The 13,502-nt window shown below is 31.3% G+C and overlaps 1 protein-coding gene across 1 annotated transcript; it reads left to right on the forward strand.

Annotated features, from left to right (window-relative positions):
- Positions 1-6,156: 6,156 nt before the first annotated feature.
- Positions 6,157-11,657, forward strand: LOC110726167 (uncharacterized protein YnbD-like). Its single transcript, XM_021905624.1, has 2 exons — positions 6,157-7,132; positions 11,205-11,657. Exons 1-2 carry the CDS (start codon positions 6,589-6,591, stop codon positions 11,435-11,437), a joined length of 777 nt encoding a protein of 258 aa, XP_021761316.1. The 5' UTR covers positions 6,157-6,588; the 3' UTR covers positions 11,438-11,657.
- The last annotated feature ends 1,845 nt before the right edge of the window (positions 11,658-13,502 follow it).

Here is a 13,502-nt window from a genome sequence, read left to right on the forward strand (position 1 = left end):
TTAATAGGAGTTAATTGGAGGGAAAAGGGGTGTATTAACCAATATAGGAGGTCACGTGACTCGCACACTCGTGATCAACATTGGGAAAAATAGAGTCAATGCCGAAAAGTAACATTTGGTTGTCTTTAATAAAAAAAATTTTACAATGTGGTCTGAAATTGCAAAAAAAAAAAAAATTTAAAAGGTTGTTTTAAATAAAGTGGACACTTTAAAAGGTTGTTTTTGACAAATTTTCCTAAAAATAATTGTAAATTTAAATTAAAAGGGTTTTAACAAAACTTTTGTCAAAATAAAATAGCCTTAACAAATTTACAATAGTGTCAGTTCATTTTCCTTCAAAATATAAATACATAAATGGTAAATTAAGATCAGTGTTCTTTCTCTCGAGGGAAGTTGATTTTACAAAAACCCAACACTGAAAACAGTAAGTTTCTTTCCAATTCTATTTCTCCAAGCATTCTCTTTTGGTAAGGTTGTTTCTTCTATTTCATGTATATTGCTGAACAATGAATAATAAAGGAAAAATAAATTGTAGTCCTTATATCCATATTTACTATGGAGTAAAAGATTTATTTGCATGTTTGAAATGGCATATATAGTATAAGATTGGTAAAGTGTTCAATAGAATTGGTAAAATGTAATCTTAGCCCTTATATGTATGTTTACCATGAAATACAAAATTTATTTGCAAAATCAATTGATACAGCGTATAAGGTAGAAGATTGGTAGAGTGTTCAATAGAATTGATATAATGTACGGAGTATTCTTTAATGTATGTATCTCAATTAAAACTTTAGGGTGTGTAATCTGTAATCGTAGCACTTTTTGTGGCTAAAGAAATGTTTTACTACATGACATCTTAAACTCATTTGATGGAGAACAAAGTACTCACATAAATACATTGATAAATTGAATACGATCAAACATTTTACATCTTTGAAAATCATTAATTATAAGCCTGAAGATCAAAGTCCCAATTTTTTATCTTGCCTAAATTTGCAGAGAGAAAAAAGCTGGAGCATTGGTGAAAGTGACATTCAATTGGGCCGCAAAGTTCTTAAGGTTAGTTAAAACTAGACCACTTCTACTCTATCTTCCGTCACTCATTATTCTTTATATCAATGCTTTGAAGCACCAATATATAGCAAAGGAGAACTCTAGATATACTTTTAAACTTTTATAAAATAAATTATAGGAAATTATGTTCTGTAGCTTCTTTTAATAAAATTTCTACAACTCATTTCCTTTGGTGCATTCTTTTGTTGATTAGTGTTTTGGTATATACAATTGGTGGTTAGTTATACATGTTCAATCCCAGTCAACTTGTATATGCAATGTTTTTCAAATTAAACTTGTGCAATGTTTATTTTGAATTGCTTTGATAGTTATCGTCATGTTGGAAGGATTAGAAAAGTGCATAGTTATAGACAAAGTGAAGGTACATTAGATGTATTCATAATTAAATCAAACCCACAGTTTATGATACCTATTTTTAAAAATGAAATTTAACTATAACCTTAAAGAGGTGATCTTATAATAATGCTATATATGTGAAACAGAATTATTATAAGATTTATATGAAAAACTCCTATGCTATCCACTCAAACTTCATCCTTTTAACTAAGCAATAACCACCAATAAAGAAGTCACAAACCACAACCACAACCCCTCTTCTTATTTATTTATTTTTGTTTTTAAAAACAAACTTCATGCCCTCTCTTCATCCACTTTTCATCACGCAAACATTTATCTTATTACATTTTTCCTTTCCATTTCATTCATTTTCCACTAAATAAGCTTAGGCTTATTAGTAAGGCCTTAAAAACTGAATAGAATTTCATGATCAGCCATGAATTATGTTTATTTGTACTTTCAACAAGTAGGCAAGGTGATTACCTTATATGTTTAATTGGATACTAATTGCTTGGATGCTTTTACAAAGCTTGAGATGACTTGCTAGCCGGAAAAAAGTGGTTTGTAGGTATATCTTTAAATTTATTTATAAAATTATAATATGGACAACAGACTCTAAAAAGTGCTCGATTCTTGAGAAAGTGTATTATTATACAGTGGAGGAATAGAATCAATAAATTAAGGGCAAATCAAAGTATAATTATCCAAGAAACAACCATTGTATCAACCAATGTTTAAGAACTAAATGCTGGTAAGATATGATAATTAATATTATTATTAAGATGATAATGCAATAAACAGACGTGCATCGCACAATTTTAAGACTAGTTCTCATTCAAAAATATATACCTCCAAAACAAAAAAAATAGTAATTTATGATTAAAGTTTAACTTTATACAAAAATTAGCACTTATATAAACAAATTTAGTAATAAAATATTTAAGTTAACATAATATCTTGATTAAGCCACCTAAATCACAAATTTTGTTTCTGTTAATAAAATAAATTAATAAAAAAACTAAAGAGGTTTATGAAAAATTTATTTTATGTAAACAATTTATAAAAATACCTTCTCGTTCAATAGGATTATATCGAAACTTGTTAATTCATCTTATTTGCGAAAGTTTAGTGTGTCAAACAAGCTAGAAACTCGTAGTTAATTTTTCGATCAATCATTTTTGCTCGAATTTATTTCTCAAATTAAATTAGATATTTAGATCTGCATGTGAAAACAAAATATAAACATATACAATCGTTACGTATCCCAAATAAACACATTCTAAGTAATAATTACAAATGTATATTTAAACATGGATTTTATAAATTATGCTAAGAATTACCCAATCATTGATCATGACCTAAAACTGACACAAAATTACTAACACAAAATTCACTTGATGTGGTTTTGTATTGATACAGAATTGGAACAATTTTTATTTTAATCATAAATGCTATCAAATTTTATCTTATAAATTTGTGTACTTATCTTTAATTTTTTACCATTAGTTTATAAGATAAATGTCTTTTTCTAAAATTATAAGATAATTTTATTTATGGTTTTTAAATCCACGTGACATTAAAATTTTAGATGTCTAATATAATTTGTTACATTTACCTAGGTGTCAATATAATTTATTTTTTTATCATTCGTCACTTTTTCTTAGGTAGCAAGTGATTTTTTTAATTCTAAAATAAAATACAAATCTAATTTCTTATTATTCAATATAATACCTTTACTTATGTGGCGCGCTGAATATTTTCCAAAAATGCCTACATACTTTTTTTTAATATAATAATATTTAATTAGATATATTAGATTAGTAATTAAATGATTATAATGATTTTCTATTATTTTTTATTAAAATATATTATAAATGGGTCTGATTTTAAAGAACTTTTTAAAAGGAATTTTATGATGGAAATATTATTGAGTTATAATATATTAATTAAAAGTTATGATTAATTTCGTATATATGAAATATTAGAATTCTATCGATAATAAAAATTTATACAACATTTTTATCTTAAAAATTTATCCAAAATTCGCTTACTTAGCATCATATGTGTTAGAATAATACATATTTATCTCCTATATGGATCGACACTTGGCGAAAAACTGGAATACCAAGTGTCGATGTCTCGTGACCTAATTGCGATACCGGCTTTATATATATATATATATATATATATATATATATATATATATATATATATATATATATATATATATATATATATATTAGTGATATGATATGATATATTATATAAATTAAATATGCATAAACAACTTAATTTAATTAATTTTCAAAATTATCAAAATTACAAACTTATTCATAAAGTAGGGTTTATATGAGTTAATTTAAACAACTAACCCAATGAAAATTAACAATTCAATCATTAATTTAATTTAAGTAATCATTTGCAATTTCAAGTAAATTAGGGCTCATATTAGAATTAGGGTTTTTTCTAATCTACTCCCTCCGTCCCTTAATTAGATGTCTACTTCTAAAATTACACGGGAATTAAGGAACTTGGAGTATCCTTAGAACCCATGAATGAGAAATACAAAGGGAATAAAAAGACATTAATTGTTGGCTTTGATTACAACAAAACATAATCAAATTAAATGCTTGCACATGTCAACAATCCTTTAATAGAAAAAATAAAATACCAATGACATTTGTTTATAAAAAATAAAAAGATTAATCAAATTAATTTATATGCAGCACATGAATTGCAATTGTTCAAATGGGAGAATGGGGAATAGAGAGAATAAAATGTTTTTTTTTTATTTATTTTATTTTTAATTTTTTTATTTAAGAAGGAAAAGAATAAAATGTTTTTGTGCAACCATTAAATGTCAAAAGCAAAAGTAAATAAAGTAGTGTCACATCACACTGATTTGGGGACAATTTGGGAAATAAATTTGGAGAATAAGGATAATTTGGTAAAAAATCACTTACTAAAAAAGGAAACAGGCATATAATTTTGAAACCTTTAAAAAGGAAACTAGACATTTAATTATGGCACGGAGGCAGTACTTGATTAATACAATCCATTTATACATAAAAAAGTTAGAAAAAATACATGCAATGAATAACACATAACTCATCCATATAAAATTAAAACAAATAACAACCAGGCCAATTGATGCTATCCAACTCCTTAAAAACCTATTTTTGGGCGCAATTTGACTTATGGACAGTCCACACTAAGTACGTTAGTTTATGGTTTAGTTTAGAACTTTGTGTCCACAGAAAAAATTCACTACTCATACGTTCGATCTTGACAAGCACAAATTAGCGCATTAACTTAAAAATTGTCCAACAACTAACGATATCCTAATCTAATTAGGCGCAACACCGATTATTCTAATTAATTAATTAAATTCTAAGTTATTATTCAAATTTTAATTTGAGCAGTTATATTTGATCACATTGAATTCACACACAAGGGGCTCTTGATAGTACCGTCGGGTTATACTATGATTAAACAAGAGTGTAGAAACAAACTCTATGTCCAGATATATGTATAACACAAATGATTAGAATATTGTAAGCTAGTGTAATCCAACCATTGAAAGTCCACCCGTACGATCAAATACCACACAATTTTTTTTTGAGGGGAAATACCACACAAAATTCATTAAGGTTGTGTGTTTGGATACTTATTTATCTGAGTGATCTCCATAGAAAATACTCGAATTTCCTAAATTCCTCAAATACGCTACATTTTATAAAAAGTTCTCGTATACAATCCACGACACGTCAACCAAAAACTAGATTTTTAATTATTTATTTTTTATAAAAGGGTATAGAACTATTAATGAGGGCTTGTTTGGCATCGTTTTTTATTTTTAGTTTCCTATTTTTTTTAAACAAAAACTAAAAACATGAAAAAATTGTTTCCAGTTTATGTTGTTAGTTTTCAAAAATATGATGATTTTAATAAGGTTAACTTATTTTTGATTCATTATGTGACATATATCATATGATTTTAAAATACAAAAAACAAAAAAACAAAAAAACCACAGTGATGCTAAATGAACCCACCTGCCAATGAATTTACAAGTTGTCCCCATCAATCGTTCAGGCATCGACCCAGGAAGAATCAATTCAATTTGAAGCTTATTGTTAATCAATTATTAACTTCCTTTTGTAGTACCCTACCCGCAAGGGAAGTCGAATCCCCATTGTCTCCTTGAAAGAGAGATATCCTGAACCGCTAGACGATGGGGGCATACAGGCTAAACTTCCATCATACTATGAAGTATGAACATATACCAAAATTCAGTTTAGAATTCTTACTCTTAATAAACCGCTAATTGAATAAGCGGTTTCATTCAGAGTAAAACTATTAATTTAGGGCTTGTTTGATATCGCTTTGGTATTTTTTTTTTCAAAATCATATGATACATGACATATAATAATGAATCATAAATTGGTCAAACTTTTGCAAAATGACAATAGAAAAGTAAAAACACTTTTTCTTGATTAATTTTTTTTTTTTTAAAAAAAAAGAAAACTGAATACAAAAAAATCCTAAAAAAAACCTAAATTGCCGGGAAGAAAATAATTTGTGCCGGTGTGGATAATAGGTTCGGAAATTGATAAAATATGGCATAATTATGGAATTTAATTATTTTGAGCAATTTATATTAAAATCACTCTATTTATATATTTTATTTAGCTTTTAGAGGCATATGCATAGTCTATATATAAATCTAAATATCATTTATCATAGAATTTGTTATATACACTCGGGTACATCTTACATTCCAGCACCCAAATATCCAACTACTCCAAAGTTAGTTTTTGCTTTTCATTTAATAATTAAATAAAAAACAAAAGAACAAAAAAACAATAATGTAATTAAAATGAGAACAAAATACTTATAGTGTACGGTACACCCGATAAGTATATAACAAGCTCTCCATTTATCAAACCAAATGATCATACCCCGTAATAAAATTTCTACCCAATGCTTGATCAGAGTTTCGGATGAATCAGTAATAATCAGTAGTTGGTTTATTTTCTACTTCAATTCTTGTTCTTGTTCTTGTTTTTGTTCTCTGTCCTTTTCATATTTTTAGCATCTACATTTATATAAATCCAGTTAAATTATTGAGCTTTTTCTTGCAATACAAAAATTCCAACCTCCAAAAAAAAAAAAATTATGGGTTGGGGTATTTCAAGGTTAATACTCCTGAAATCATTGCTTCATTTTATGATATTTGTGTTAATGAAAAGCAATGGATTCACAATTTTAGCAATCCCATTTCTATATGCATCATTAGTATTCTTATTGGTTTCAATTGCTTCAAACCCTCATATTAATCTTCCTATGCTATTGGGGAAGAACACAGATGGGTCATTCCCAATTTGGTCAATTGTAATGTTTGGCCCTTTTTTGTTTTTTGTACGGCTGTTTTCGATGGTTCGGAGATTGTTGAGTCATGAGGAACCTTTTACTGAGATTTGTGAGGGTGTGTATGTTGGAGGATGGCCTTGTTCATTGGATAAGTTTCCACCTAAGAATCCTGCTGTTATTGATTGTACTTGTGAATTTCCTCGAAATTCGGAGTTTACTAGAAGTGGGTATTTGTGTATTCCTACATGGGATACGAGGTCGCCTCAGCCGTCGGAGATTGAGTCTGCTGTTAAATGGGCTTGCAGGAAGAGAGCTCTAGGAGTGCCGGTGTTCATCCATTGTGCTTATGGTATGACTTTTTGAAGCATAATATTCTTTTTTTGTAAATTGTTTCATAGCTTGTTTATGTTGTTTGATTTGTTATTGTATTACTTAAAAATATGTTTCTTATGCTATATTTGTTGTGTCTTAGTGCTTATATACTTATTAATGAAGTTCATTGTATCTGTCTACCTTTGTCATGAATCTGCTGTTTGGTAGTTGATGCTATGAATGATTAGACTGGTGAAAATGCTTAAAGATTTCTTCTGAGTGGATTCCAAAATACGATTGCAATGGAACTGAATGACTGATTTTGGCAGTATAATATTCTGAACAAGGAATGGTTTGAGGATTATGTGTTATCACAATCCCTTGGTATAGTTTGAAATTGGCTTGCCATGTCAATTGATTGCTATTATAGACTACAAACATTTATAATTCCCGGAAAGAATTTACTATGACTACTTGAGGACATTTTATTTGCTGCTTGCCTGCTTCTTAGCTAGGATTGCATTGATTGACTGATTGAGCCAATGTCTTTGTACCTCTTGTTGTGTGAATTTTTTCTTCTTATTAAAAAATCTATGATTTGCCATTTACCTTCTTAGTTGATGTTTATCAAGCTCAAAAATTTAATAAAAAAAGTACTTCAAACAACTATTGTTCATTATTGAAGCCACCCCAAAGCATACCTCAAGCCAATATGCATTGTTATTGCTAGGATAAGCAGCCGCAAGAAGCCAAGAACCTCACCACAATTCATCCTGTTATACATCTTGGACTAACTTTCTATCTTTCCTTAAAACAACAACATTTTTTCAACGTCAAAACTTTAGGTAGTGTGAAGCTGCACACTGAATCTCTACAGCAATAAATACGTTGATATTATCTTGGGCTTAATGCCTTAAACCTTTGCTAGAATTATCTACCATGATAATCATGGTCAATCATCCCCTTTTTCTTTGCTGCTGTCTTTACAAGCCTTCACAACTCAGTCCCTAAAGTTCCTTGCTGCTCTTTTATCCAAGTTCAAATCAGGCATAATCTGATCCCAAGCATCTAGCACTGCCATGTTTCTTTCATATCCCCCCTAAATTAATATTCTTTAGATGTCAATTCTCATCTAATTCTCTTCTTAATGTCATCAACTCTCATCTCTTGCGCACAGATCTTTAGCTAATTATTCTAACAATAATAAGGCTTTGCCCTTCAATGTAACTTGAAGGTCATTTTTCTAGGTGCAAAGGTAAATTTCAAGGTTTTTGAGGGGCCAAGCGGCCAAGACCTTCTCTGAGTACATTACCAGATGGAGGAAAAGGGCACCCCAAAGTACCTTTATATCTTCCACATCAACCTAGTCGAGTTTTCTTGCATCACTCTATGCCTTTAACCAAAAGTGCCTAAAACTTACTCCCTCCGTTTTTTTTTATATGCATCACTTTCCTTTTATGGGGTTTTTTTTTTAAATGCATCACTTCCTTATTTGGAAACTTTATATTATATTTTATCATTTCTCTCTCTTACTTTAAACCCCACTTAAATTATTTTATCATTTCTCTCTCCTCTATGGTCCCCACTTATATAATAAAAATATCTACTCTCCCTCACATTCTTTCTCTTTCATGGTCCCTATCTTACTTATACTATAATAAATTATTCATCCACACACAATATTATATTACCCTTCTAAAACTCCGCGCATCACCAAGTGATGCATATAAAATAAAAAACGGAGGGAGTATAATACAAAGGTAAAAAATTTCAAAGGCAGTTTAAGTAACTGGAGATTTAACTTTTTTATTATTATTAGAGCTAATACTAGAGTGCTTACTACTACAAAGTAGACCAAATAAGCTGTAGACTTACATCACTGGTAATACACTAAATATAAATTTTTTGATAAAATTAGCATTTCAACAGTCTGAGCAGGAGTTATAATTGGGCTCAATGATAGTATTTATACCATCCTTGGTGATTAATCTCAGGTTTGTGCAAATGTCCTTGTCAAACGATCAAATAACCCTTTAAAACAAATATTACACATTTTCGCTCACCTATTCTGTATTTGTGAATGCCAAGATTATAGTCTCTTGCTCCCAATATAGGTTTTGAGGACTCAAACTGCTTTTGAAAATAAATATAATCATTTTTCGATCACCTATGCTGTTATCTTGAATGCCAAGACTATACTTTTGTTCTCCCAACTTAAAGCCCGCAATGGTGCAAAATGAGTTACAGAGACGTACTTATTTCATTTCCCTTTAGATTCAAAACTCTTCCAGCATTCTCCTTTAGCTGCAGGTTATCAACCTCCCTCCTCAAATTCAAATGCGGCTTACAGGCGCATCAATATGGTCTGCTACATACACAAGAGTCTAGCTGTTCTCTGACCTTCCAAATTTTCATCTGGAAGCTGCCAAAGTCCTTTTTCCTCCACTCTTTCTACTTCATCCTAATATTATATAAGTATTGCAACAGCCTTTGAGATGCCCTTTTTGTACAACCTTACATCCTGGAGCATCTATTGATAAGTAGAAGTAAACCACAAATTTTCAACTGTCAAACCAAAAGCATTGCATCATCTCTTTTTTTGTTACTGTATCCCATTAAAATAAGTGGAGTATGGTTTGACTTTAATGATATAGATGATAAATCAAATGCAATGAAGCCTGTACATCTATATACCACTGTATTGAGTCTATCGACGCAATTAAGACGCTCATGAACACCTTGGTTATCTCTCATTGATCCTACATGATGAGAAAATGGACAAAAATATAGCGTGAGCTCTCAAGACCACAAACTTCTGAATCTTTAGAAGTCATCCATCAGATTTTGTTGATGATGGAGCCACCGATTTTCCCCTTTGAGAATATTGGTTTGAGGGATCAATAAACCTAGAGAATCCTGTTATCAAGCTATTAGGAGTTTGACCTCACTAGTTTCCACTTGCCAGGCTATCTGTTTCTTAGTCGAGTCTGGCTGTCTTCCAGCCATGGAATCTAGTTGTGGCCCTCTCTTCATGTAGCAACATTGTTATGTCAATGTTATTAAACAATTACTAATATTTCGCTTGAGAAGATGGATATTTTGGAAGTCCCCAATTGCCAATTGAAATTGATCTACAGGAACTCTTGCTGGTTGGATTCTTTATAACAACTTTTGTCCATGGTTTTTTATTCGGTTACATGCCCTCTTCCTTTGCCCTTTCTCTCTTGTATTCTGCAGTCATAGATAATTTACCTTGGCTAATTCTCACATTGTGTATCATTATCGTCAAAAAAAGTCTTTGTCTTGCCAAGAGTTCATTATGTTCTTTTTGAAATCTTCTAGGATCTCTCTACTTCATGAACAGAATCAATGTCAATCTCTTCATCAGAAGTATTCAACTCGTTGTCACATACTCGCATGTAGTCATGCAAAAATAGCACCATGACCAAAATAGCCACGAGGATGGCAGGGGTCTTTATTTTTTAAGCTTTTCTAATCAAAACTATACTACGCAGCTATGGTTTAATGTGAATAAGAAGCCCCTGAAAAATTCTAAATATATAATTTAGGGCAAGTATGTGTATGGGAACAAAATTTGACTTCAGTGATCAAGTGAGATATACGTCTATTTGCAACTATTTACTGCCTGGAATATATAATATTTGACTATACTTCCTTTTTTTTTGCATTTTCCAGTGTGCTAATGCACAACTGTTCTTATCATCTTGGAAAGAAATCTTAGCTAGATTAATTTTTTCCAAGTTCCTAAGTTAACATCTCAAAACCATCTCAGATTTAAGAGAGAATTAATAACTACTAATTTATTCTTTTAGGGCAGGAACTTAGGTATCAAGTCTGCTTTATGTAGTGGTGAATTTTCCCTTTAAAAAAAAGAAGGGAAAAATAAAAATAGAAAATTGTAGTCGTAAATCTGTATACAATGCTGTTTTCTGCATTTTGACGTTCTATACCTGACTTGTGATATTTTTATTTTTATTTTTTTAAAAATTGTATCAATTGATTTTGTGATCTTGTAATCATTATCTTCTTTCAGTTAGTAAGTCCTTTTCAAAATTGAATAGTTTTATATTTGGTTGTATGATTTCCAGGACATGGACGGAGTGTTGCAGTAATGTGTGCATTACTGGTGGCTTTAGGAGCGGTAGAGAATTGGAAAGATGCAGAGAAGATGATTCAAGAAAGACGACCTTATATCAGAATGAATTCTCTCCATCGAAAAGCCTTGGAAGAATGGGCACAGCATCGATTATCTCCAATGAAGAGGAAGAATGAAACAGATGTGAGTTCTGTCATCATGTCAAATTCTTTGGGAAGCAAGTAGTTGTACATTGAGAACACACTTCTTTATATCTTCATTACTGTAGCTTTTCTTGGACCCAACTATTCCAGGAGAAACTCCACAAACTAAACTCCTCTTGCTTAACTTTGTCAATAGCAATAGAAATTAATCTTAGTGGAAACAGCTTGTGAAATATTGTTCTTCTACGCTAATTTTGTTTTACTAAAATTATTTCCTGTGTTTCCTTTATTGTCATACTACATATTAGGAATCTGGATAGTTTCCAATGTCATTTACGCTATTATTTATGCTTATTCTAAGTTCAATTTGGACTCTTAAGGGCCAAAATGACCCTTAACATCTTAAGGGGACATTTTTCGAGACACAAATCGAAAAATAAATATTTAATTTACCAGCTCCGGCGAGAATAGTGGCCGGAAAACTCACTAAGGTTACACTTTGCACCCAAGTTATAAGTTTGTGGAGTTTTGGCTACAACGCAACATACAGGGTGTTGGATGCACCTAAGCCATAGTTCGGCCAATTTTGCCAATTATTTAATGTGTTTCCTTTTTATTGTCATACTACTCCATATTAAGAATTTGCATAGTTTCCGCCCTATTTGTTGGAAGCATTTAAGTTATTGGTTAAGTCAATATGTGTAGACACTTGATTTTGTCTCTCCAAAAACCAAACCTAGTGATGAGTACCTTTCACGTCATTTAATATCAAACGAGGTGAAATGTTGAAAAGTCTCGTGAATTCTTCCGTATTCTAATAAAATAATTCATTTTTGTTTTCGGAAATCATTCATTTCGTATACTACTTATGAGAAATGTCCAATCCAGTTTAGTTTGGTTCAACGATATATTATAAGCCCAATTACGAGTTGTAATAAGAAAGTTATAACCAAAATACTAAAGTGGGTCCTAATTGAATTTTATGGACGACCCAATAATCATGTGGAGGGTCCATTAATTATAATTGTATTCCTAAAGTCGTTGGAATTTATCCTAATCTTCTAGAATCTTCTAGAAGTTATTTTGAGTTCTAAAGGGATTAGGGTTATAATTAGGGGTGTACACCGGTCCAAAACCGGACCGGACCTGGACCTGACCTGTTTGGACCGGGGACCTGAATTGGGTAATTATGAGGACCGGGGACCGGACCTGAATTAACAGGTCCGGTTCCGGGCCAGACCTGAAAAATCAGATCCGGTCCGGGTTTGGACCTGAATGGACCTGTTTTGTGTCTTTTTCGTTTTTTTTTAATACAAAACCTGTTGGACCTGCATATGGACCTGCATATGGACCTGTTTTGTGATTTTAAGACCTGTTGCATAATTTAATAATTACATACAAACCAAAATTATCAATTACAAAACTACATAAAGTCGATAAAGTCCCGATTCTCAAACACCAAAAATACAAATGAGTCCACCGAAAATACAAATAAGTCCACGAAAACTCAGTTTCAATTTTTCAGAGTTTGGTTTTCTTCTTTTTTTTTTTTTTTTTTTTTTTAATTACGATTTTCCCGGGTTTCAGGTCCGGACCTGAAAACCCCGGGTTTGGACCGGGTCCGGACCGGGACCGGGAACCTGGATTTTTAAGAACCGGGACCGGACCTGAATCAACAGGTCCGGGTTAGGTCCGGTCCGGTTCAGGTCGGTTCAGGTCCGGTTTCAGGTCCGGACCAATTTTTGTACACCCCTAGTTATAATTGTCATTGATTTTGAAAAGATAAAGAGTTCTATTTGGAATAAAACAAGTGTTTTTAAAAGATTAAATCCGGTTTGATTACAGATAAGTACGGATTCTAAGTAAACTAATTTGATTAGGAGAAGGACTCCGTACGGAAACTTTATCGTACAACAACCATCGCCGCTGCAATGGGCTTATCGCCATGTGATAGAGCTAGCTATCGCGCCGCGATAGCCCTGTCGCGTCACAATGGAGCTAGTTTTAATCCGAGTCAGATTCCTACTCTTTTCTATCGTTTACGGTTGATTTTTTTTCTATAAATAGGGTCCTTTTCCTCTGTTTCCAAATCATCTACAATCATCTATTCTTTTCTTTTCTGTTTATGGTAAAGCTTATTCTTTTTC

The sequence above is a fragment of the Chenopodium quinoa genome, unplaced genomic scaffold, assembly GCF_001683475.1.
Source record: "Chenopodium quinoa cultivar QQ74 unplaced genomic scaffold, ASM168347v1, whole genome shotgun sequence".
Lineage (NCBI taxonomy): Eukaryota > Viridiplantae > Streptophyta > Magnoliopsida > Caryophyllales > Amaranthaceae > Chenopodium > Chenopodium quinoa.